This window comes from Amblyraja radiata, chromosome 24, assembly GCF_010909765.2.
Source record: "Amblyraja radiata isolate CabotCenter1 chromosome 24, sAmbRad1.1.pri, whole genome shotgun sequence".
NCBI lineage: Eukaryota > Metazoa > Chordata > Chondrichthyes > Rajiformes > Rajidae > Amblyraja > Amblyraja radiata.
The window spans coordinates 40,519,682-40,545,944 of NC_045979.1; the positions used below are offsets into that span (position 1 = coordinate 40,519,682).

Genomic DNA, 26,263 nt, shown 5'->3' on the forward strand with positions numbered 1-26,263 from the left:
CCAGGACAAGGGGCCACACACAGTTTAAGGATAAGGGGGAAATCCTTTAGGACCGAGATGAGAAAAACATTTTTTTCACACACAGAAAGTGGTGAATCTGTGGAATTCTCCGCCACAGAAGGTAGTTGAGGCCACAGTTCATTGGCTATATTTAAGAGGGAGTTAGATGTGGCCCTTGTGGCTAAAGGGATCAGGGGGTATGGAGAGAAGGCAGGTACAGGATACTGAGTTGAATGATCAGCCATGATCATATTGAATGGCGAATGGTGCAGGCTCGAAGGGCCGAATGGCCTCTACTCCTGCACCTATTTTCTATGTTTCTAACTGTAGGCTCGGGCATCGTCTGACCTGAAAGTGGTGTCCCGTGCTTTCAGCAGTAGCCTGACCTCGCTGTTCATCCATGACTTCTGATTCGGGAATAGGGTCACCCGTTTGAGGGAGGTGACACTGTTGATGGTGGAGTTTATAAAGTCCAGAACAGAGGATGTGTAGGAATCTGTCCGTGTGGGAGTCGAGGGTGGCCTGGGCTGCAAACGCCTTCCAGTCAGTGTTTCCAAAGCACTGCTGAAGTGTGGAGTCCGCTTCCTCTGACCAGACGTTAACTGTCCTCACAGTGTGTTTAACCCGTCTGATGAGTGGGGAGTACTTAGGGAGCAGGAACAATGAGAGGTGATCAGACTGACCAAGGTGCGGAAGGGGGACGGCTTTGTATTCTTCAGCCATGTTAGTGTAGACTTTGTCCAGTGTCTTGTCTACTCTAGTGGGGAAGGAGACATGTTGGTGGAATTTGGGGAGTACAGTCTTCAGGTTGGAGTGATTGAAGTCACCCGCAACAATGAAGGCTGCCTTGGGGTTGTGAGTCTGTTTGCTAATGGCAGTATGCAGCTCTTTCATTGCAAGCTTGGCATTAGCATCAGGAGGGATATAGGCTGCAGTCACAACAGTGGAGGTGAACTCTCTGGGCAGATAGAACGGTCTGCATCTAACCAAGAGGAACTCAAGGTTAGCTTAGCAGTGACTCTCGATGATGGTGGAGTCCGTGCACTATGCTTTATTTACATAAATGCACAGACCCCCACCTCTGGTCTGATGTCCTGTCCGCTCGGAGTAAATGACGCCCCGATAGCTGGATGGCGCTGTCAGGAACGTCGATGTTGAGCCAAATTTCCGTGAAGATCAGTATGTTGCAGTCTTTGATCCAGTTGTGGGAGGTGATCCTTAGCTGGAGTTCGTCCATTTTGTTTGCCAGTGAGCGCACGTTGGCGAGGAAAAGGCTAGGAATCGCTAGCCTGTGTGGGGCTAGCTCTAACCTGGCCTGTGTGGGGCTAGCTCTAACCTGGCCTGTGTGAGGCTAGCTCTAACCTGGCCTGTAACCCAGCTCTGTGTCCCCGACGGTGCTTTCGCTCACGTCGTCGTCGTCTGTTGGTGCTTCCGGTCGGCCGAGCTGGCTTGGTGCGCGCTGGTGTTCTGCCGCTCCGCGCCTCCGGTGGCGTTCTCCAGCCCCACGGCTCCGCTGGCTTTCTGCTGCTCTGCTGCTCTGACTAGCTCAGGAGCGAGACCAGAAAGTTGTTGCAGCCGCAGGAACCGAAGTCCTGAAGTTCCTGTCGGCTGTACGAAATGGATACAAGACTGCTCCGTGTGAGCAGCCTTGAGACAGGTAGGGGAATTGTCACTATTTCTTGAATTACTCGAATTCTTGGGAGACACGGGGCGTCGCGATGTGCTCGCGCCCGCAGCACCCATAGTCAGGATCGAACCCGGGTCTCTGGCGGTGAGGCAACAACTGTACCGCTGCGCCACTGTGTCGTGCAGAATTATATAATGCTATAAACGCACCCGATATGTTCTAGTAATGTCCTGTTTGCCAGCTTGTTGACCCTCTGTGTTCCCCTCCTGCAGGGATTAGGAGTCGTTGCTGTGGACGGAGAGACGGGGATGTGAGCGGCCATTGAGGGCGGCCAGGGTCCCGGTGAGCCCCCCCCCCCCCCCCCCCCCCGAACTGCTCGGTGTGCGGGCTGAGCTTCGAGGGGCTGAGCTTCGATGGAGGACCTCATGACGGGGCACAACAAGGAGAAGCGTTATAAGTGTGATGTGTGTGGCAAGGCCTGGCAGAACCCGAGCAAGCTGGAAGCCCACCAGCGGGTGCACACGGGAGAACGCCCCTTTGACTGCTCCACCTGCGGCAAGAGCTTTGCCCTGTCGTCCAGTCTGAGGAAACACTGGCGGGTGCACAGCAGTGAGCGGCCGTTCACCTGCTCCGACTGCGGGAAAGGCTTCAAGTCGGCCCCAGAGCTGAAACTGCACAGGCGCGTGCACACCGGCGAGCGCCGCTACACCTGCGCCCAGAGCGGCAAGGGCTTCACCAGCTCCACCAGGCTGCTGTCCCATCAGTGTACCCACACCGGGGAGCCCCCCTTCACCTGTGCCCAGTGCGGCAAGTGCTTCACCTCCTCCAGCAACCTGATGAAGCACCAGCGCACCCACACCGGCGGACGCCCCTACACCTGCGCCCAGGGCGGCAAGGGCTTTAGCCGCTCCGACAACCTGCTGTCCCACCAGCGAGTGCACGCCAGCGACCATCCCGTCCCCAGCCCGGTGTGTGGAGAGCGCTTTGCCATGGCCTCCCACGCCCTGTCTCATGAGCACGTGCACACCAGTGGCCAGTCCTACGACTGCCCGTACTGCGGTGAGGAGTTTGACAGCTCGCGGGGGTTGCGGCAACATCGGCGAGCCAATGCCGGCGAGCAGCTGCTCTCTCACTATAACAAGAACGCTTGGGGGCTGCGGGAGCACCAGTGGATACACACCGGAGAGAGACCCTTTGTGTGCGCTGAGTGTGGCAGCACCAGTGGATACACACCGGAGAGAGACCCTTTGTGTGCGCTGAGTGTGGCAAGGGTTTCACCCACATGTTCAGCCTGTAGCAGCACCGGCGGACCCACAGCGGTGAGCGTCCCTTCTCCTGCCCATCCTGTAGTAAGGGCTTCACCCGCATTGACCACCTGCTGGAACACCGGCGAGTCCACACCGGCCAGCGCCCCTTCACCTGCCCGCTCTGTGGCAAGGCCTTTGCCCGCTCCTCCAGCCTGCTGGCACACCGCCATGTGGATAGATAGGAGCTGTTTATGTAGACACAAAATGCTGGAAGGAATGGGTAACGTTTAGGGTGGTTTCTTCACTCACCCATTCCTTCTCTCCAGAGATGCTGCCTGTCCCGCTGAGTTACTCCAACATTTTGTGTCCTTTTTTGTAAACCAGCATCTGCAGTTCCTTGTTTTTAAACCATTCTGGTTAACCATCTCTGCACCTTCCCCAAAGCCTCCACATCAGTCCTGTAATGGAGTGACCAAAACTGTATGCAATACTCCAAATGCTACCTAACCAATGTCCCTTAAAGCTGCACATATACATTCTTCCCTCTCTCTCTTGCACTCACACACACACACTTTCTCTCTCCCTCACTCACACACTCCCTCACGCTCTCTATCTCACACACTCCCTCTGTCGGTCCGTCCCTCTCACACACTCCCTCTCTCGCTCCCTCTCTCACACGCACACACACACTTTCTCTCACACGCGCACACACACTCACACACACACACTCACGCACACACACTCACACACACACACACTCACACACCAAACACCTCTGCTCGGTTAGCATTAACCAACCTGATCTCCTGGTGGCACAGCACTTCAACTCCCCCTCCCATTCTGAATCCTACCTTTCTGTCCTGGGCCTCCTCCATGACCAGAGTGAGGCCCACCGTAAATTGGAGGAGCAGCATCTCATATTTCGCTTGGGCAGTTTGCACCCCAGCGGTATGAACATTGACTTCTCTAATTTCAGGTAATCCCAACGAAAGATCCTATAGCGGAGCAAGATAGGCCACTCCTGCCAAATGCAATGGGCTGGTGTGTAGTAGCAATGGAACGGAACCTGGGCCTTTGGTTGTCCATTTCAGTAACCGGACCCGACCTGACTCGCAGTGTAATCAACGTTGCGGGGGAACAGTTTGATATAGGGTTAGTTTTGTTCCTTCATAATTCTGTTAATTCAGATTCAGATTCAGATTCAAACTTTATTGTCATTGTGCAGTGTACAGTACAGAGACAACAAAATGCAGTTAGCATCTCCCTAGAAAAGCGACATAGAATATGAGCACTAAATAAATATATTTACATGCATACAGTCATAGTAGTGCAATTATTTTTTTCCTGGTGGGTGGAGTGTCCGGGGGGGTGATTGGCAGTCACTGAGGTACAGTGTTGAGTAGTGTAACAGCCGCAGGGAAGAAGCTGTTCCTGAACCTGCTGGTCCAGCAACGGAGAGACCTGTAGCGCCTCCCGGATGGTAGGAGGGTAAACAGTCCATGGTTGGGGTGAGAGCAGTCCTTGGCGATGCTGAGCGCCCTCCGCAGACAACGCTTGCTTTGGACAGACTCAATGGAGGGGAGCGAGGAACCGGTGATGCGTTGGGCAATTTTCACCACCCTCTGCAGTGCTTTCTGGTCGGAGACAGAGCAGTTGCCATACCATACTGTGATGCAGTTGGTAAGGATGCTCTCGATGGTGCAGCGGTAGAAGTTCACCAGGATCTGGGGAGATAGATGGACCTTCTTCAGTCTCCTCAGGAAGAAGAGATGCTGGTGAGCCTTCTTGATCAAAGTTGAGGTATTGTGGGTCCAAGAGAGGTCATCGGAGATGTTGACCCCCAGGAACCTGAAGCTGGAAACATGTTCCACCACCGTCCCGTTAATGTGGATGGGGGTGTGCGTGCAGCCCCTAGACTTCCTGAAGTCTGCAATGAGCTCCTTGGTTTTCTTGGCGTTAAGGGCCAGGTTGTTGTCAGCGCACCATGCTGCTAGGAGCTGGACCTCCTCCCTATAGGCCGACTCATCGTTGTTGCTGATGAGGCCGATCGCCGTTGTATCATCTGCATACTTGATGATGGTGTTAGTACCATGTACAGGTGTGCAGTCGTAGGTGAAGAGGGAGTAGAGGAGGAGGCTCAGCACACAGCCCTGTGGAACGCCGGTGTTCAGGGTGAGGGTTGAAGAGGTATGGTTGTCTGACCTATCAGACTGGGGTCTGTTGGTTAGAAAGTCCAGTATCCAGTTGCAGAGCAAGGGGTCGATGCCCAGGTTACCGAGTTTGGTGATCAGTTTAGATGGTATAATGGTGTTGAATGCTGAGCTGTAATCGATGAACAGCATTCTTACGTAAGTGTCTCTGTTGTCAAGGTGGGAGAGGGCGGAGTGAAGTGCCGTTGAGATGGCATCCTCCGTACTCCTATTCTTGCGGTAGGCAAACTGATAGGGGTCCAATGTGGGGGGTAGGCAGCCTTTGAGATGTGCCAGGACCAGCCTCTCGAAGCACTTGGTGATGATGGGGGTAAGTGCAACTGGGCGGAAGTCGTTGAGGCTTGTCGCAGTGGAGTGTTTTGGCACCGGCACGATGGAGGTGGTTTTAAGGCACGTGGGGACAACTGCTTGGGCAAGTGACAGGTTGAAGATGTCAGTCCAGATGTCTGTCAGCTGCGCAGCACAGGCCCTAAGGATGCGCCTGGGGATGCCGTCTTGTTAATTCTTGTTAAAGAATAAAATGTTTATAACATGTGACTCTGGTAACTTTTGATGTTTTTTAAATCATTTCTTTTTAAATTTCTCATATGCTATGTTTGAGTTGATGTCTGTATTACACTTGCACTCTGCAATTCATTCATCTAATCACACTATTCACAACTGCAGTATTTGGGAAAATAATAGCAATATGGAGATTCCAGTTCCTATCGCCCTGGAATGTTACGTAATGTTTTTGTGTCTATGGAGTTGTTTCTCAACAATAAAATGGGTCTGGTCTTCCCAATAGCCAGAGAGTGGATTGAGATCTGTCTGTAATGGTGGGGTTATCTAAATCAAGTATTTCACAAAATTAAATTAGTTTTGAGCAAGATTTACAAATGATGTATAACTTAATGATGGTTTTATTCGGCGAGCATACAACTGATTAGATGGAAAGAACACACATACATGAATGTGATATAGATGTATATAATCATATATCACACATTTACATTTATTCCAATTTTTATATCCAATGATGAACTTTATTTCAGACTAGACAAGGGACAACATTAAATAAAAAAACATTGTAAACCTCCCCCGCAACTTCACTTTGGTGTCTCAGCCGTGCTGATCCAGGCCAGACTCCCCGCACGCTGTGGAAGGAACATCTTTTCGCTTTTATTGTGATCTTTCTCTTTTTAACACTGAATATCTGATAACGACACATTAGCAGCATATGGCACCAATATTGCACCAACCCACTCAATTTTAAATAATTCATAATAGAAATCCATTAACATCGTTAACACTTTATTTCTGACATGCATAGTAAGATTTACATAATTCACATTATTCTGTGCGCGAGATATACAGGGTTGCAGTGTTCAGCATATCAGCTAACCAGTGAAAGTGATGTACAATTCAACGTATGTAACACAATGATAGTCCCACCCCTGCTTCACCAAAGAGCAAAACGTCCAATGTAGATACAATAATAAATAAATCGCCATTTGCATTGTTTTGTGCAGCTAACAAATCACAATTTCACACAATGTACATAAGATGGCAGTTGTTTGACAAATATTCCACAGTTCAGTGTAGGAGTTCATGTCGGCGACACACTGCCGACATCTGGAATTACAGAAAATATCATGCAGTCAATATGTTCTTATTCTGCATTAAATAACAAAGAGGTAGAAAGAAAATGCTCTTGAGAAGATTTTTACAAGGATGTTGCCATGAGACAACTAGCACCTATTCCAGCACTATCTAAATGGCGTCAAGTTGGGAAAAGGGGAAGTACAACGGGATCAGGGGTTCCTTGTACATCAGTCTATGAAAGTAAGCATGCAGGTACAGCAGGCAGTGAAGAAAGCGACTGGCATGTTGGCCTTTATATCAAGAGGAGTCGAATATAGCAGCAAAGAGGTCCTTCTGCAGTTGTACAGAGCCCTGGTGAGACTACACCTGAAGTATTGTGTACAGTTTTGGTCCACTAATTTGAGGAAGGACATTCTTGCTATTGAGGGAGTGCAGCGTAGGTTTACAAGGTTAATTCCCGGGATGGCGGGACTGTCATATGCTGAGAGAATGGAGCGGCTGGGCTTGTACACTCTGGAGTTTACAAGGATGAGATGGGATCTTATTGAAATATATAAGATTGTTAAGGGCTTGGAAACGCTAGAGGCAGGAAACATGTTCCTGATGTTGGGGGAGTCCAGAACCAGGGGCCACAGTCTAAGAAAAAGGATTAAGCCATTTAGAACGGAGACGAGGAAACACTTTTTCTGACCGAGTGGAGAGTCTGTGGAATTCTCTGCCTCAGAGGGCGGTGGAGGCCGGTTCTCTGGATGCTTTCAAAAGAGAGCTAGATAGGGCTCTTAAAGATAGCAGAGTCAGGGGATATGGGGAGAAGGCAGGAACGGGGTACTGATTGGGGATGATCAGCCGTGATCACATTGAATGGTGGTGCTGCCCTCCAATCCACAGGAACGGATCCTGAATCTATAGAACATTGGAAAATGATCACCAATGCATCCATGATTTCTAGGGCCACTTCCTTAAGTACCCTGGGATGCAGACCATCAGGCCCTGGGGATTTATCAGCCTTCAGTCCCATCAGTCTATCCAACACCATTTCCTGCCTAATGTGGATTTCCTTCAGTTCCTCTGTCACCCCAGATCCTCTGGCCACTAGTACATCAGGAAGATTGTTTGTGTCTTCCTTAGTGAAGACAGATCCAAAGTACCTGTTCAACTCAACTGCCATTTCCTTGTTCCCCATAATAAATTCACCTTCAAAGGTCCAACTTTAGTCTTAACTAATTTTTTCCTCTTCACCTACTTAAAGAAGCTTTTATTATCCTGCTTTATATTCTTGGCTAGCTTACCCTCGTACCTCATCTTTTCTCCCCGTATTGTTTTTTTGGTTATCTTCTGTTCTTTAAACATTACCCAATCCTCTTGCTTCCCGCTCATCTTTGCTAGGTTGTACTTCTTCACTTTAATTTTTATACTGTCCCTGACGTCCCTTGTCAGCCATGGTCATCCCTTTCTCCCCTTGGAATCTTTCTTCCTCCTATGAATGAACTGATCCTGCACCTTCTGTATTATTCCTAGAAACACCTGCCATTATTGTTCCACTGTCATCCCTGCTAGTGTATCTTTCCAGTCAACTTTGTCCAGCTCTTCCCTCATGTCCCCAAAGTCCCCTTTATTCAACTGCAACACTGTGACCCCCCGATCTACCCTTCTCCCTCTCCAATTGTAGATTAGACCAGTCCTTTGTCACAGAACTCCTCAGTGAGATTTATTAACTTCATTTTAGTTCCACATATATGATTCTGTGTTTCAAAAGCAGACATTTGTCAAAAGCTCCACATCCACCGGAGATGCAAATGGGGTACAGACACATCTGCAGGCTGGACAGGTATACAATTTAAAAAAGAAAATTGTGAGCTTAGATTTGACTTTAATTATTTGTCATTCACACCCTTATAAGATTATTAAATCCATCCTCCTTCCATTCGTAATATTTATGTGTTTCAAAAATCGTTCATGATCTGACCACAAATACACAGAACAGGTTAAGTCGAACCCAGATTTTACAGAGCCTCAACAGCTGCAATTGACAAAACTAAAGCCAGTTTAGGGTTAGGGTCATTTGCAGCTGTCGAGGGTCTGTATTGTTTTTACATTTCAATCCATCTTTTGTTTTCAGAGACGGTCAATGATATCTGCAACACTTACACAGACCACCATCGTGCTGGAACAATGTTATCTTTATTAGCTTCAGATTATATCGATGACATTCTTCCCCCAACAGACACACTGGCAGCAATAGGGGAACAGCATGGACCTGGGGCATCATTGATGTTCTCTTTGATGTAGATGTCATGTGTATCTTTGTTAAAGTTAATAGTTTGTACTTTGGTTTTTGTTTGAAGTTCTCACGTTGTTAAGGTGAATTAAAATTTCTTGTTATTTTTTCAAAATATATTTGCTTATCACAATTCACTACCTTTAATGCTCAATGAAGGACATTCTTGTTTTTTCAAACTAGAATTGATGTCAAATCCATTATTTTTATATGTCCAACATGTCATCACTTAAATCTCATATTTAATTTATCATATATTTAGATAATTGAAACACGCACCAAATCAAGGAAGGAATGCAATGTATTCCCATTTTAACATAGAAAATAGGTGCAGGAGTAGGCCATTCGGCCCTTCGAGCCTGCACCATTCGCCATTCAATATGATCATGGCTGATCATCCAACTCACTGCATGTCACTGAAACAAGACATACACTGAATTTAAACATTTTAACTTAAAGATTAAGAGAAATTCAATAAGATCCCTTCACCTGAAATTAAACAAAAATCTGCAGGATTTTAATTGTCCTGTAAAATCAATGTCCTTGTCTACAGTGGGCTCTCCTCCTGGAGTGGTCAACCTCACTTTGTGCTGTGTTCTTGTCTACAGTAGCTCTCCTCCTGGAGTGGTGGACCTCACTTTGTGCTGTGTTCTTGTCTACAGTGGGTTCTCCTCCTGGAGTGGTGGACCTCACTTTGTGCTGTGTTCTTGTCTACAGTAGCTCTCCTCCTGGAGTGGTGGACCTCACTTTGTGCTGTGTGCTGTGTTCTTGTCTACAGTGGGTTCTCCTCCTGGAGTGGTGGACCTCACTTTGTGCTGTGTTCTTGTCTACAGTGGGCTTTCCTCCTGGAGTGGTGGACCTCACTTTGTGCTGTGTGATGTTTGCTGTTGTTCCTCAAATAGCTTTGTTCTGTAATGTTAAAATTGTACAAGGCATTGGTGAGGCCAATTCTGGAGTATGGGGTACAATTTTGGTCGCCCAATTATAGGAAGGTGTCAACAAAATAGAGAGAGTACAGAGGAGATTTACTAGAATGTTGCCTGGGTTTCAACAACTAAGTTACAGAGAAAGGTTGAACAAGTTAGGTCTTTATCCTTTGGAGCGCAGAAGGTTAAGGGGGGACTTGATAGAGGTCTTTAAAATGATGAGAGGGATAGACAGAGTTGATGTGATCAAGCTTTTCCCATTGAGAGTAGGGAAGATTCAAACAAGAGGACATGACTTGAGAATTAAGGGACAGAAGTTTAGGGGTAACATGAGGGGGAACTTCTTTACTCAGAGAGTGGTGGCTGTGTGGAATGAGCTTCCAGTGAAGGTGGTGGAGGCAAGTTCGATTTTATCATTTAAAAATAAATTGGATAGTTATATGGACGGGAAAGGAATGGAGGATTATGGGCTGAGTGCAGGTAGATGGGACTAGGGGACAATAAGTGTTCGGCATGGACTAGAAGGGCCGTAAAAGGTTATGGGGGAAAAGGCAGGAGAATGGGGTTGAGAGGGAAAGATAGATCAGCCATGATCGAACGGTGGACTAGTTTCGGAGGGTCGAACATCCTAATTCTGCTCGTATTTATGTCTTATCATCTTTTCTGACAATGCAGTGAAATGCAAACAGCAATGAATCAACAGTCAATCAACTACTGCCCCCAGGTGGATATCATCGTGTGTACAACAAACATTGGTTGGCCACTGGTGGGCGAAGGGTTAATGTGGTTATTGATTGATTGGAGCTGATTAGGGAATTGTCAGCTGCTGTGTATAAAAGGGGGAGTTGTGTGAGTCTGAGTGCAGTTGTCCTGGGCTGATGTTGGGACATGGAGTCGCATCTTGCAAGCAGTGTTCATGGTCGAGGCACTGAGTCTTCTCTTGTGTCTGAGGCGTCTTCGTCTCCAGGACAAGAGGTGGGTGAGAAAAATATAGTTTCTCTTAAAGTGTTTGTGTCTTTGATTAATTCTCCAGACGTTGTATATTCTCTTGTTATATTCCTCTTCATAACATAACATGTGTATGTGTATATATAACAAGTCTATATGTGTATACCAAACTCAGACATAGATGTATAGATGTGTATATGTGTCTATATCCCACCCTCCACACTCGCCAATGAGAATAGTTTTTTGTCGGCCGGTTCCCCGTAAAGAATCAGCAGTTTAATTGGCTTCAGCCCATCGCGCACTGTTTAAAATGACAATGTAGACACAAATGCTGGAGAAACTCAGCGGGTGGAGGCAACATCTATGTCTGAGTTTGACCCTTCTTCAGACTCCAGCATTTTTGTCCACCGCTCTATAGATGCTGCCTCATTCACATCCCCGTGTAGATGGTGATAGATGAGGTGAGACTGACACAGCCGAGGTCCCAGCACCGACCGACCGACTGCCCGACTGACCAAGCCCCTAGAGTGAGGCACCGCTCACACTTCACACCCACCCCCGGGTCACTGACCCTCACGGACCCCAGACCCCCGGGTCGCTGACCCTCACCCCCCCCCCCCCCCAGACCCCCGGGTCACCGACCCTCACCCCCCCCCCCCCCAGACCCCCGGGTCGCCGACCCTCACCCCCCCCCAGACCCCCGGGTCACCGACCCTCACCACCCCAGACCCCCGGGTCACCGACCCTCACCCCCCCAGACCCCCGCGTCACTGACCCTCACAGACCCCCGGGTCACAGACAACTGGTGTATGTTGGATTGCTGGTGTATGGTTCCTGGTGTATGGTTCCTGGTGTATAGAATACAACTGGTGTATGGTAGATTGCTGGTCCGTGTGGACTTGGTGGGCCGAAGGGCCTGTTTCCATATATATGTTTTACATATCTTAATTTCATTGAACCATATGGTTGAATATGTGGCATTATTTTCATCTTGTTTCTAAGGGTAAAGTTGATTGGTTTATTTGTGCAGAACAGTGATGGAAGTCTGACTCCTCTTGCCTTGTTTCTGTCTATGTTTTTGTTTCTATATATATAGTTGAGTGAGAAATTCCGAGGGAGCGTAGCAACAGAGGTGGGAGGGGGGGGGGGGGGCTTGGTGGTGTGTCCCCCCCCCCCCCTCATGGTAGGGAGCTTCTGCATTTTTCACCTTGAAATTGTGCAATCTGGTACATACTGTAGTGAGTCTTAACTTACACTTGAATGCAATATTTATGCTTCAAATTGGATCAGGTATGAATAAGGTTAGGCTAAATTACATTCCTAATAACATTCCACAGTAGAGCCAGGCTCTGATCAACAGGTGCAGCACATGAATGACCTTAGTACATTAATATACTAAGGTCATTCATGTGCTGCACCTGTTGATCAGAGCCTGGCTCTACTGTGGAATGTTATTAGGAATGTAATTTAGCCTAACCTTATTCATACCTGATCCAATTTGAAGCATAAATATTGCATTCAAGTGTAAGTTAAGACTCACTACAGTATGTACCAGATTGCACAATTTCAAGGTGAAAAATGCAGAAGCTCCCTACCATGAGGGGGGGGGGGACACACCCCCAAGCCGCCCCCCCCCCCCCCCCCCCTCCCACCTCTGTCGCTGCGCTCCCTCGGAATTTCTCACTCAACTCTCACCCAATGTTGTCCGCAAGAAATGCAACACCTGTCCCTTCACCTCCCCCCTCGACTCCATTCAAGGTCCCAAGCAGTCGTTCCAGGTGCGACAAAGGTTCACCTGTATCTCCTCCAACCTCATCTACTGCATCCGCTGCTCTAGATGTCAGCTGATTTACATCAGTGAGACCAAGCGTAGGTTGGGCGATCGTTTCGCCGAACACCTCCGCTCAGTCCGCAATAACCTACCTGACCTCCCGGTGGCTCAGCACTTCAACTCCCCCTCCCATTCCCAATCCGACCTCTCTGTCCTGGGTCTCCTCCATTGCCAGAGTGAGCAACAGCGGAAATTGGAGGAACAGCACCTCATATTCCGTCTGGGGACCTTGCGTCCGTGTGGCATTAACATTGAATTCTCCCAATTTGGCTAGCCCTTGCTGTCTCCTCCCCTTCCTTAACCCTCTAGCTGTCTCCTCCCACCCTCCCATCCGCCCGCCCTCGGGCTCCTCCTCCTCCTCCCCTTTTCCTTCTTTCTTCCCCCCCCCCACCCCCCATCAGTCTGAAGAAGGGTTTCGGCCCGAAACGTCGCCTATTTCCTTCGCTCCATAGATGCTGCTGCACCCGCTGAGTTTCCCCAGCAATTTTGTGTACCCTCACCCAATGTTGACAGCCCTGTCTCGGGTACAAAAATCTACTATCTGCAGTTCTTTGTTTCTACATTTTACTGTTCAATGTTGATCAGTGATAACTGTTATTGATTGATGCACAATGTAGAATATTGGGCCGAAGAGGACTGAGGGGCATCTTACTGGGAACCCAGTGATTTGGAACAATTGGTCTGCTGTGGATTGGAGTTGGGATGTATAAAATTCCCCGATCTGATCTGTCTACAATGTTTGGAGACCCTTGGAAAGGTGCAGTCAAGATTTATGAGGATATTGCCAATAATTGTTGTTGAGGTTCCATTTACTTCATGAAGGCAGTGGCAAGAATGAATTTGTCTCCTGGATAGCTGTCACATTGTGTTTTAATTGGGGCACTCACTTTATGAAGACTGGTTTTCAGTTGATGATTAAGACAGCAAGAAATTTAAAGTGGATCTACATTGTACTTGGTTGAGGAAAGTTAATGTGAACTAGTTGTTAACCACTTGTGTGAAATGGTTAATGTTAACTACCCGAATCACAGCTTGTTTATTACGAATTCTTATGAAGGACTTTCAGATGAAAGGAATCTGTGTGGAGTGGTCATTCATTGAGCTGTGGACTGGACAGACTGTTGTAAAGATATTTACATGCTCTTGCTCAAAATACAAAGTGCTGGAGTAACTCAGCGGGTCAGGCAGCATCTGTGGAGAACATGGATAGGTGACATAGAAACATAGACAATAGGTGCAGGAGGAGGCCATTCGGCCCTTTGAGCCAGCACCGCCATTCATTGTGATCATGGCCTCCACTGCCCCCTGTGGCAGGGAATTCCACAAATTCACAACTCTCTGGGTGAAAAAGTTTTTTCTCATCTCAGTCCCAAATGGCCTCCCCTTTATTCTAAGACTGTGTGTGGCCCCTGGTTCTGGACTCGCCCAACATTGGGAACATTTTTCCTGCATCTAGCTTGTCCAGTCCTTTTATAATTTTATATGTTTCTATAAGACCTCCCCCTCATCCTTCTAAACTCCAGTGAATACAAGCCTAGTCTTTTCAATATTTCCTCATATGACAGTCCCGCCATCCCAGGGATCGATCTGGTGAACCTACGCTGGGCTCCTTCAATCACAAGGATGTCCTTCCTCAAATTAGGAGACCAAAACTGTACACAGTACTCCAGGTGTGGTCTCACCAGAGCCCTGTACAACTGCAGAAGAACCTCTTTACTTCTATACTGAAATCCTCTTGTTAGGGTGATGGGAACCCCCTCTTTCCCAGCACCCGACCCCCCCCCCCACCCTGGTGATGGGAACCCCCTCTTTCCCAGCACCCGACCCCCCCCCCCACCCTGGTGATGGGAACCCCCTCTTTCCCTGCCCCCCCCTCCCCCTGGTGATGGGAACCCCCTCTTTCCCTGCCCCCCCCACCCTGGTGATGGGAACCCCCTCTTTCCCTGCACCCCCCCCACCCTGGTGATGGGAACCCCCTCTTTCCCTGCACCCCCCCCCCCCCACCCTGGTGATGGGAACCCCCTCTTTCCCTGCCCCCCCCACCCTGGTGATGGGAATCCCCTCTCCCCCACCCCCCCACTCTGGTGATGGGAACCCCCTCTTTCCCTGCACCCCCCTCCCCCTGGTGATGGGAACCCCCTCTTTCCCTGCCCCCCCACCCTGGTGATGGGAACCCCCTCTTTCCCTGCACCCCCCCCCCACCCTGGTGATGGGAACCCCCTCTTTCCCTGCAACCCCCCCCCCCCACCCTGGTGATGGGAACCCCCTCTCCCCCCCACCCTGGTGATGGGAACCCCCTCTTTCCCTGCACCCCCCCCCCCTGGTGATGGGACCCCCCTCTTTCCCTGCACCCCCCCCTGGTGATGGGAACCCCCTCTTTCCCTGCCCCCCCCCCACCCTGGTGATGGGAATCCCCTCTCCCCCCCCCACCCTGGTGACGGGAACCCCCTCTTTCCCTGCACCCCCCCCACCCTGGTGATGGGAACCCCCTCTCCCCCCCCCACCCTGGTGATGGGAACCCCCTCTTCCTCCCCCCACCCTGGTGATGGGAACCCCCTCTTTCCCTGCACCCCCCCACCCTGGTGTGAACACTTCCCTCAACACCTTGGTCACTCTGCTCCTTCACTCTGTATGCTCACCTCCCAAACCAGTCTCATATTTCACTCTATCCCCTTCCACCCGTATCCCTCCCTCCCTCCAGCTTTACGTTTCACTCTTCTCATCTGTTGCATCTTTTGTCTCCTTGTCACCTCGAGCCAATGTCACAACCCATCCCACCCCCCACCCCCCTCTCCCCTGTATCCACGAATCATATAACAGGCTTTGTCCTGCTCCCACCTCTTTCCCACTTTCTCTGCCTGACTCCATCAGTCTGAAAGGGTCCCAACAGGAAGCGACAGCATCTGTCCATTCCCTTTGTGGTCGGGTAGATGGTGCCTGATCTGCCAGGTACCTCCAGCACTTTGTATTGGACCAGGTTACATTCCCTGGTTACAGTAATCCTAGTTGGCTGCTGTTGCAGGGAAAGTAGTTTAATGTTGATGACACTTGAAGCCTCATTACAAATTATCAATCCTGTCATTCACCCTACTGTAGTTTTGGAATTGGTCCAAATCTACATTTGGTTTGAGTGTGTTTGTTGCCAGAATCCATTTCCTCTCCTCTCTGCTCTTTTGTGAAGGTGACCAATTTGTGTTAGTTTCACTTCCACGTTCTCTGCCCTACTCCACCAGTCTGAAGAAGGATCTCGACCTGAAACATTATCTGTCCATTCCCTTTGCAGGCAGGCAGATGATGCCTGGCCCACAGAGTAACTCCAGCACTTTGTTTTAGACCAGGTTACATCCCCTGGTTAAAGTAATCCTAGTTGGCTGCTGTTGCGGGGAAAGTAGTTTAATGTTGATGGCACTTGTGTTTAAATCATTACAATTAAGTAATCTTGCCCCTTCCATTCACCCGACTGTAGCTTTGTTTGGAATTGGTCTAAATCTATATTTGGTTTAGTATGTTTGTCTGTGTTGCCAGAATCCTTCCTCTCCTCTCTGCTCCTTTCTAAAGGGGTGACCAATTAGTGTTAGTTTCCACCCAGGATCGCCAAAGACTGGGTCCTCTGATGCTGGAAGAGTCTGCCAGGGTTAGACTGTCTTCACCATTCTGCCAAATGTTGCATAAACTGGGCCAAACGTCACTACTGTTCCTTTACTTGTACGTCTCATTTAATTCAAAGTATTTCTTTGTCGGTTAAAGTAGTATCTGGTTTGTCATGGTGTGTTTCTCCAGATATTTGAACTGCCTGTATGCTCCTATCTGTTTCTGTTTGTGCTCAGGGTTTCAATGTCCATGGTAAAGGGCACAGTATCAGGGGCAGTGTCAGGGAGAACACTTCATGTAACATGTTAAGTTTCACATTTAGAGACACAGCATGGATACAGGCCCCTTTGGCCCACATCTGTGTGCACAGGGTTTCAATGTCCATGGTAAAGGGCACGGTATCAGGGGCAGTGTCGGGGCGAACACTTCATGTAACATGTTAAGTTTCACATTATGGACACAGTGTGGAAACGGCCCCTTTGGCCCACCGAGTTCGCTCCGACCAGCGATCCCCGCGATTAACACATCTGTTAAAGGGCACGGTATCAGGGGCAGTGTCGGGGAGAACACTTCAAGTAACATGGTAAGTTTCACATTATGGACACAGTGTGGAAACAGCCCCTTTGACCCACCGAGTTCGCTCCGACCAGCGATCCCCGCACAATAACACTATCCTACACACACTAGGGACAAGGTTACATTTATACCAAGTCAATTAACCTATAAACCTGCACATCTTTGGATAGTGGGAGGAAAGTGAAGATCTCTGAGAAAACCCACTTGGTCACTGGGAGAACGTGCAAACTCCGTACAGACAGCACCCGTGTCTCTGGCGCTGTAAGGCAACAACTCTACCGCTGTGCCACTGTGCTGCCCTTCAACAAAGCTGGCATGTTGCTGTGCCAGTGAATTACAGTAGTCAATGTATTCTACTACCCTGTAGGATTCACTACAATCCTTTCAATGGCTGATCCTGTTTCTCATGACATTTAATTGCAATTGGAATCTCTTCCTCTCTAGGTGTCCAGTGTGAAGGAGGATGTCAGCAGACTTCAAATCACTAACGTGACATTGGTTTGTTTTGTATATAACTTGGTCTATGTGAATATGGTTATGGAGTTGGTACAAAGGTAAGGCCCCTGTTTAGAACCTTCTCTTGGGCTTCAGTGTGGATGAAGGTTTGGGAAAGATTAACAATTGTTTTCTCTAATTGGGCTCGGCCTGTCTCAGCTTGGGGCCCACTTTAGTTTAAAGATTACATTGCCCCTTCCCCCTCATTAGGGTTTATTCACTAAAGTTGTGGTCTGGGCCTACTTGAAGGAGTTTAACAGGGACCATTGGTAAGTACTTGTGTCTCTATTTAGTAGTGAGTTTCTGCCTGTACCTGGGGCTGTTGGTCAGGGTGGGGACAGTGAGTGGGATGTATGGGGGGTGAGGGGGGTGTATGGGGGGGTAGGGACAGTGAGGGAGATGTATGGGGGGTGGGGACAGTGAGGGGGATGTATGGGGGGGGGGGGGGGGACAGTGAGGGGGGTGTATGGGGGGTGGGGACAGTGAGGGGGGTGTATGGGGGGTGGGGACAGTGAGGGGGATGTAAACTGGTCCTTTTCACAATGGCAGGCAGTGACTAGTGGGGTACCGCAAGGCTCAGTGCTGGGACCCCAGCTATTTACAATATATATTAATGATCTGGATGAGGGAATTGAAGGCAATATCTCCAAGTTTGCGGATGACACTAAGCTGGGGGGCAGTGTTAGCTGTGAGGAGGATGCTAGGAGACTGCAAGGTGACTTGGATAGGCTGGATGAGTGGGCAAATGTTTGGCAGATGCAGTATAATGTGGATAAATATGAGGTTATCCATTGATCGGGTGCAATGGGCCGGGTAGCCGGGTGTAATGGGACCAGAAGGGATAAAAGGGAATGTGATTTGGGGATGAGTGTACTGATGAAGGGACACCCACTCATTCCCTACACTCCCCACCCTGGTGCACCTCACTCAACACTCCGGTCACTGTACTCCTTTCCCCTCTAATGTACACTCATTCCTGTCCCACATTCCCCTCTTTCCCAGACCCCTCTCTCTGGCTTTGCATGTCACACCTCTTCTTGTCTGACACTTGTCTCCTCTTCACCTCTAGCCTTTCTCACTACTCCCCTATCTGCTAATCAGCCCCCAACTGTATCCAGCATCACTCACCAGGCTTTGTCCTGCTCCCATCTCTTTCCAGCTTTCTCCCAACTACATCAGTTTGAAGAAAGGTCCTGATCAGAAACATCTGTCCATTCCTTTGCAGTCGGGCAGGTGGTGCCTGACCCACTGAGTACCTCCAGTACTGTTTCTGACCTAGTTATTCCTTGGTTAAAGTTATCTGAGGGAAAGTGAGTTTAATAGTCATGGTTCCTGAGTCTTATTACAATTTACTAATCCTGCCCCTTCCATTCACCCTACTGTAGTTCTTTAGAGTTGGTTTAAATGTATATTTGGTTTGGTGAGTGTCTGTGTTGCTGCAATCTGTTTGCTCTGAATAATTTTTATTTGTTTCCACCCAGGATCTCCAAGGACTGGACCTGTGCTGCTGGAAGTGTCTGCTGGGGTTAGACTGTCTCTTCCCGTTCTGCCAAATGTTGGCGTAAGATGGAATAAACTTCTTCCCCATTGCTGTTCTCCTGATACACAAGTTTCATTTAATGTTTTTGTCGGTTAAAGTAGAGTCTGGTCTGTTGTGGTCGGGTTTCCTCTGATATTGTGAACTGCTGCACGCCCTGTAACGTTCCTGCAACCTTATCCAGTCTATCTGGATTTGATCTTCATGGAGATGGTGTGAAGGTAAGGCCCCTATTTCAATCCCTCTTTTGGTTTCAGTGGGGATAAGATTTTGAAAGATTAACAATGGGGTTCCCTATTTATTTTTGGTCAAGGGTTTTACAATTCAGGATGCTGGATCTTTAGCAATAAAAGCAGAGTTGGAGGAACTCGATGGGTCAGGCAGCATCTGTCGGCTGGCTCAGAGATTTGTAGGTTAATTGGTTTTACTAAACTGTCTCTAGTGTGTAGGATAATGCTAGTGTATGGGGTGATCACTGGACTGTGCAGACTCGCTGGGCCAGAGGCTCATGTAGGTTAATTGGTTTTAGTAAACTGTCTAGTGTGTAGGATAGTGCTAGTGTATGGGGTAATCGCTGGATTGTGCAGGCTCGCTGGGCCAGAGGCTCAGTTAATTGGGTTTAGTAAACTGTCTAGTGTGTAGGATAGTGCTAGTATACAGGGGTGATCGCTGGATTGTGCAGACTCGCTGGGCCAGAGGCTCATGTAGGTTTAGTAAACTGTGTCTAGTGTGTAGGATAGTGCTAGTGTATGGGGGTAATCACTAGATTGTACAGACTCGCTGGGCCAGACGGCCTGTTTCCACACTATCTCTAATTATTTTTTATTCACGGTTCTTTCAATTCGGGGCACTGGAATCTTGAGCATAAACAACAGTGCTGGAGGAACTTGGTGGGTCAGGCAGCATCTGAAGAAATGGACAGATGACTAATCAGGTCGGGAGCCTTCAGACTGAAATACGGGAGAAAGCTGGAAATGAGGTGGGGGTGGGGCACTGCCTGACAGGTGATGGGTGGATACAGGTGAGTGGGTGATGGGTGGATACAGGTGAGTGGGTGATGGGCAGATGGGTGGATACAGGTGAGTGGGAGATGGGTGGATACAGGTGAGAGGGTGATGGGCAGATGGGTGGATACAGGCGAGTGGGTGATGGGCAGATGGGTGGATACAGGTGAGTGGGAGATGGGTGGATACAGGTGAGTGGGTGATGGGCAGATGGGTGGTTACAGGTGAGTGGGTGATGGGCAGATGGGTGGATACAGGTGAGTGGGTGATGGGCAGATGGGCGGATACAGGTGAGTGGGAGATGGGTGGATACAGGTGAGTGGGTGATGGGTGGAGTAAGTGACAAAGGCTGAAGGTGAAAGTGATAAAACATGTTGTATAAGGACAAGAGCTGTGAAATGTAAAGCCAGGGTGAGGTGGGTTGGGAAGGTGAAAGGGAAATATGGGACAAGGAGATGAGAGATGAGTGTACTTCCCTTCACCCCCCCGAACACTGTACTAGTTGACTGACTAACTAATTGACTGACTAACTAGTTAATTGACTAACTAATTAACTCACTAACTAACCAACTAACACTAGTCCTTTCCCTTCCTCTGTACGCTCATCTCTCAAACAGTCCCATATTTCCCACTCTCTCTTCAACCCATATCTCTCCTGGTTATTTGGCATGTTGTCCCTTTCACCTTGAGCCTTTGGCACTCACTCCACCATCCATATGCTAATCAGCCTCACATTGAGTATATAAGCTGGGATGTAATGTTAAATTTGTACAAGGCATTGGTGAGACCAATTCTGGAGTATGGTGTACAATTCCGGTCGCCTAATTATAGGAAGGATGTCAACAAAATAGAGAGAGTACAGAGGAGATTTACTAGAATGTTGCCTGGGTTTCAGCAACTAAGTTACAGAGAAAGGTTGAACAAGTTAGGTCTTTATTCTTTGGAGTGCAGAAGGTTAAGGGGGGACTTGATAGAGGTCTTTAAAATGATGAGATGGATAGACAGAGTTGATGTGGACAAGCTTTTCCCACTGAGAGTAGGGAAGATTCAAACAAGAGGACATGACTTGAGAATTAAAGGACAGAAGTTTAGGGGTAACATGAGGGGGATCTTCTATACTCAGAGAGTGGTAGCTGTGTGGAATGAGCTTCCAGTGGAAGTGGTGGAGGCAGGTTCGAATTTATCATTTAAAAATAAATTGGATAGGTATCTGGACGGGAAAGGAATGGAGGGTTATGGTTCTTAGTGTAGGTAGATGGGACTAGGGGAAAATACGTGTTCGGCACGGACTAGAAGGGCCGAGATGGGCTGTTTCCGTGCTGCAATTGTTATATGGTTACATGGTACCCCCTATTTACATGCTGGCTTTGTCCTGCGTGCCTCTGCCTCTTTTCACTCTTTCATCGGTCTGAGGAAGGTTGCTGACCTGAGATGTCATCTGTCCATTCCACTTGCAGTCAGGCAGATTGTGCCTGAACTGCTGAATGCCTCCAGCACTTTGTCTTTGGACAGAGCCATGTTCCCTGGTTGTAGTTGGCTCCTGTTACAAGGAATGTAGAGTTTAATATTTGTGGTGTATTAATTTGACTGTTTTGTACATCTTTGTCAGCTCTCGGGATCTGGTCTTTCTGGAGATTACTTTAAGGTAAGGCCCCTTTTTTCAAAACCTCTCTTGGGTTTCAGTGTTTGGGGAAAGATTGGGCAGCACAGAGGTAGAGTTGCTGCCTCACAGCGCCAGAGACCAGGGTTCAATCCTGACAACATGTGTTGTCTGTATAGTTTGTATGTTCTGCCTGTGACCATGTGGGTTTTCTCCAGGTGTTCTGGCTTCCAACACCAAAGACACTGACAACATGTGTTGTCTGTATAGTTCGTATGTTCTGCCTGTGACCATGTGGGTTTTCTCCAGGTGTTCTGGCTTCCAACACACCAGAGACATTCAGATTTGCAGGTTAATTGGTTTCTGTAAACTGTCCCTAGTGTGTAGGATAGTACTAGCGTGCGGGGTGATTGCTGGATTGTGCTGACTTAGTGGACCAGAGAGCCTGTTTCCACACTTTAGTTGGTCTTAATGTATTTATTTTAGTACAATGTGAAGAAGGGTCCTGTTCTGAAACATCACCATAAATGTTCTCCACAGATGCTGCCTGACCCGCTGAGTTACTCCAGCGTTACTCTGTGAAACGTCACCTATCCATGTTCTCCACAGATGCTGCCTGACCCGCTGAGTTACTCCAGCGTTACTCTGTGAAACGTCACCTATCCATGTTCTCCACAGATGCTGCCTGACCCGCTGAGTTACTCCAGCACTCTGTGAAACGTCACCTATCCATGTTCTCCACAGATGCTGCCTGACCCACTGAGTTACTCCAGCACTCTGTGAAACGTCACCTATCCATGTTCTCCACAGATGCTGCCTGACCTGCTGAGTTACTCCAGCACTGTCTTTATTTATTTTGTAAACCAGCATCTGCAGTTCCTTGATTTTCATCCCGAATCTTCCCTGGTTTCAGGGCTTTTACAAACTTTGGAATCTGTACAATGGGTGCTTTATGGGGAAATGAAACTGGTTACAAAGCAACAAAGAACCATTTTGCAGTAAAGAGAACAATTAAACCTAATTTGTAGACAGCAGCTCCAAATGTGCAGTGAATTTGTGGTCAACACTCCCACCGTGTGGTGATCCGCTGCACTGCAGGTCCATCCAGTTTGTGGGCAACACTCCCACCGTGTGGTGATCCGCTGCACTGCAGGTCCATTTTCCATGTAGACAAAGTACCGGTTAGACTGGTCAGGCAGCATCTCTGTAGAACGTAGACAGATCGTTTTGTCCACACACTTACTGCATTGCACCGCATACTGCACAGTGGGAAATTTCTTTAGTCGGAGGGCGATGAATCTGTAGAATTTACTGCTACAGAGCGATGTGGAGGCTGACGATGGATATTTAGAAGGTGGAGATGGATTCTTGATTAGCAAATGCGTTGAACGTAATGGGGTCTGAATGATGGTCTCGTCCTGAAACGTCATCTGTTCCTTCACACCAGAGATGCTGCCTGACCCGCTGAGTTACTCCAGCTCGTTGTCTCACCATACATTTGGCTGCATCTACATTGTTACAATCCATTTCTTCAGTACTCTCGGTTCTACTCTCGTCCTTGCCGCTCCTTAGCTCTGCTCATATATAACGTTTCAATGTCCACGTGTAGAGTACTGCACCAGGCAACAAGGTTGGGAGAACACTTGTGAAATTTAATGTGGATTTGATGGGGTAACTGGGGTGTTGCTGTGCTTGTAAATTGCAAGTCAGTGCTGGAGCAACTCGATGGGTCCAGCAACATCATTGGAGAATATGGATTGGTAATTCTGGATTGGGACTCTTCAGACCCTTAAGAATTTTACTCTAAATGTATTAGACTACCTTAATATTGGTCCAACCTGTGGGAGTCCTGACTGCAGAGACACAATGGTTCTGGTTGTAGATACATCTACAGGCATTGTCCACATGTCCAAGTGTTTTTACCTTGAGGACTAGAATCTTCTCACCCGGGACTGTCCGACCCACTGAGTTACTCCCGCACTTTGTCTAATTGTAGAGAAGGATGTTGGAACATTTCAAACATTAAAATGTTATGTTAAATTGATTTTTCAGCATCAAGGCTTCCTGGATTTGGTCTTTATGGTTGTCATAGGAGATAAGGTACGTATTTCTAACCCTCTTCAGTTTAATGGGATAAATATGTTCAATTATTGATGTATTTTCCAAATGTGTTTCTTCAACATCGAGGAGCTCGCAGTCTCTGGTAGAGACCGATGTCGGGAAGCTCCAAAGAACGCAAAAGGTTCGACTAGACCCCGAGTGAGCTGGGATTGAACCCCCCGATGCAGGACACCCGACACGGACGGCCCGACCGCCGGCTACGGGAATCACGATCGTCCCGTCAACGGAAGGCTCGAGGCCCCAGACCACGGGAAACCAAAGAAGGGAAGAGTTTGAACTTTGTGTTCTGTAGCTTTTTATTGGTACGAGTGTCTGGTAAATGAAACTCCTCGTGTTGCAAAGCATACTTTTTTTGCAACACTAGCCACCCCATGCTTGAATCGTGAGTAAATACACAGTGCTGGAGGAACTTGGTGGGTTTGACAACCTCTGAAGGATTGGACAGATGACTAATCGGGTCGGGAGCTCTCAGTCTGAAATACGGGGGAGAGCTGGAAATGAGGTGGGGGTTGGGCACTGCCTGACAAGTGATGGGTGGGTTACAGGTGAGTGGGTGATGGGCAAATGGATGGAGTAAGTGCCAAAGGCTGAAGGTGAAGGTGATCAAACATGTTGGATAAGGACAAGAACTGTGAAATGTAAAACTAGGGTGAGGTGGGGTTGGAAGGTAAAAAGGAAATATGGGACAGTTGCGAGATGAGCATACTTCCCTTCATTAACTGAGTAATAACTAAATAACCATAACTAAATAACCATAACTAAATAACCATAACTAAATAACCATAACTAAATAACCATAACTAAATAACCATAACTAAATACCACCAAATAGGAATAACTAAGTAATAACAATTAACTAGTCCTTGTACGCTCATCTCTCAAACAGTCCCATATTCCCTCTATCCCTTCCACCCATCTCTCCTAGTTTCATATTTCCATTCTCTCCTTATTTGGCATTTTGTCCCTTTCACCTTGAGCCTTTGGCACTCACTCCATCCATATGCTCATCGCTCCTCACATGTACCACCTATTTCCTTGCTGGCTTTGTCCTGCGTGCCTCTGCCTCTTTTCACTCTCTTTCATCAGTCTGAGGAAGGTTGCTGACCTGAGGTGTCATCTGTCCATTCCACTTGCAGTCAGGCAGATTGTGCCAGAACTGCTGAATGCCTCCAGCACTTTGTCTTTGAACAGAGCCATGTTCCCTGGTTGTAGTTGGCTCCTGTTACAGGGAACGTAGAGTTTAATAGTTTTGACTGAAGCTCTGGGGGGGTTGGGGTTTTCCCAGGTATTTTTTAACCATTTGGACACCACTGAATGTTTGTTTATATCTAACGTTTAAATGTCCACGTGGAGAGTAAGACATCGGGCAACAAGGTTGGGAGAACACTTGTGAAGTATAATGGGTATTTGATGTAACTGGGGTGTTGCTGTGCTTGTAAATTGTGTCAGTGCTGGAGCATCTCGATGGGTGCAGCAACATCGCTGGAGAACATGGATTGGTAATTCTGGGTTGGGACTCTTCAGACCTTAATCTCTTAAGATAGTCTAAATGTATTAGACTACATTAATATTGGTCCAACCTGTAGGAGTCCTGACTGCAGACACTGGTCCTGGTTGGAGATGCATCTCCAGGCATTGTCCACATGTCCAAGTGTTTTTACCTTGAGGACTAGAATCTTCTCACCCAGGACTGTCCGACCCACTGAGTTACTCCAGCACTTTGTCTAATTGTAGAGAAGGACGTTGGAACATTTCAAACATTAAAATGTTATGTTAAATTGATTTTTCAGCATCAAGTCTACCTGGATTTGGTCTTTATGGATGTCATTGGAGATAAGGTACGTATTTCTAACCCTCTTCAGTTTAATGGTATAAATGTGTTCAATTATTGATGGCTTTTCCAAATTTGTTTCTTCAACATCGAGGAGCTCGCAGTCTCTAGTAGAGACCGGTGTCGGGAAGCCCCAAAGAACGCAAAAGGTTCGACTAGACCCCGAGTGAGCTGGGATTCAACCCCCCGATGCAGGACCGCCGACACGATGGCCCGACCGCCGGCTACGGGAGTCAAGATCGTCCCATCAACGGAAGGCCCGAGGCCCCAGACCGCGGGAGACCAAAGAAGGGAAGAGTTTGAACTTTGTGTTCTGTTGCTTTTTATTGGTATGAGTGTCTGGTAAATGAAATTCCTCGTGTTGCAAAGCATACTTTTTTTTGCAACACTAGCCACCCCATGTTTGAATCGTGAGTAAATACACAGTGCTGGAGGAACTTGGTGGGTTTGACAACCTCTGAAGGATTGGACAGATGACTAATCGGGTCGGGAGCTCTCAGTCTGAAATACGGGGGAGAGCTGGAAATGAGGTGGGGGTTGGGCACTGCCTGACAAGTGATGGGTGGATTACAGGTGAGTGGGTGATGGGCAAATGGATGGAGTAAGTGCCAAAGGCTGAAGGTGAATGTGATCAAACATGTTGGATAAGGACAAGAACTGTGAAATGTAAAACTAGGGTGAGGTGGGGTTGGAAGGTAAAAGGGAAATATGGGACAGTTGTGAGATGAGCATACTTCCCTTCATTAACTGAGTAATAACTAAATAACCATGACTAAATAGTAATAACTAAATAACCATAACTAAATAACCATAACTAAATAACCATAACTAAATAACCATAACTAAATAACCATAAC

At 48.0% G+C, this 26,263-nt stretch overlaps 1 protein-coding gene across 1 annotated transcript; it reads left to right on the top strand.

The window, feature by feature from the left end:
- The first annotated feature begins 1,718 nt into the window (after nt 1–1,718).
- Nucleotides 1,719–5,603, top strand: LOC116986667 (zinc finger protein 239-like). The gene is made up of 4 exons (XM_033042240.1): nt 1,719–1,744; nt 2,208–2,385; nt 2,470–2,656; nt 5,599–5,603. The coding sequence occupies exons 1-4, from the start codon at nt 1,719–1,721 to the stop codon at nt 5,601–5,603; spliced, it is 396 nt and encodes a 131-aa protein (XP_032898131.1).
- The last annotated feature ends 20,660 nt before the right edge of the window (nt 5,604–26,263 follow it).

Bases quoted from the DNA above. Each gene is read 5' to 3' on its own strand.
- LOC116986667 (XM_033042240.1), top strand. From the start codon at position 1,719: ATGTGCTCGCGCCCGCAGCACCCATA. The intron at 1,745-2,207 runs GTCAGGATCGAA...CCTGTCGTCCAG, and splicing joins TCGCGCCCGCAGCACCCATA to TCTGAGGAAACACTGGCGGG. The intron at 2,386-2,469 runs CATCAGTGTACC...AACCTGATGAAG, and splicing joins GCTCCACCAGGCTGCTGTCC to CACCAGCGCACCCACACCGG.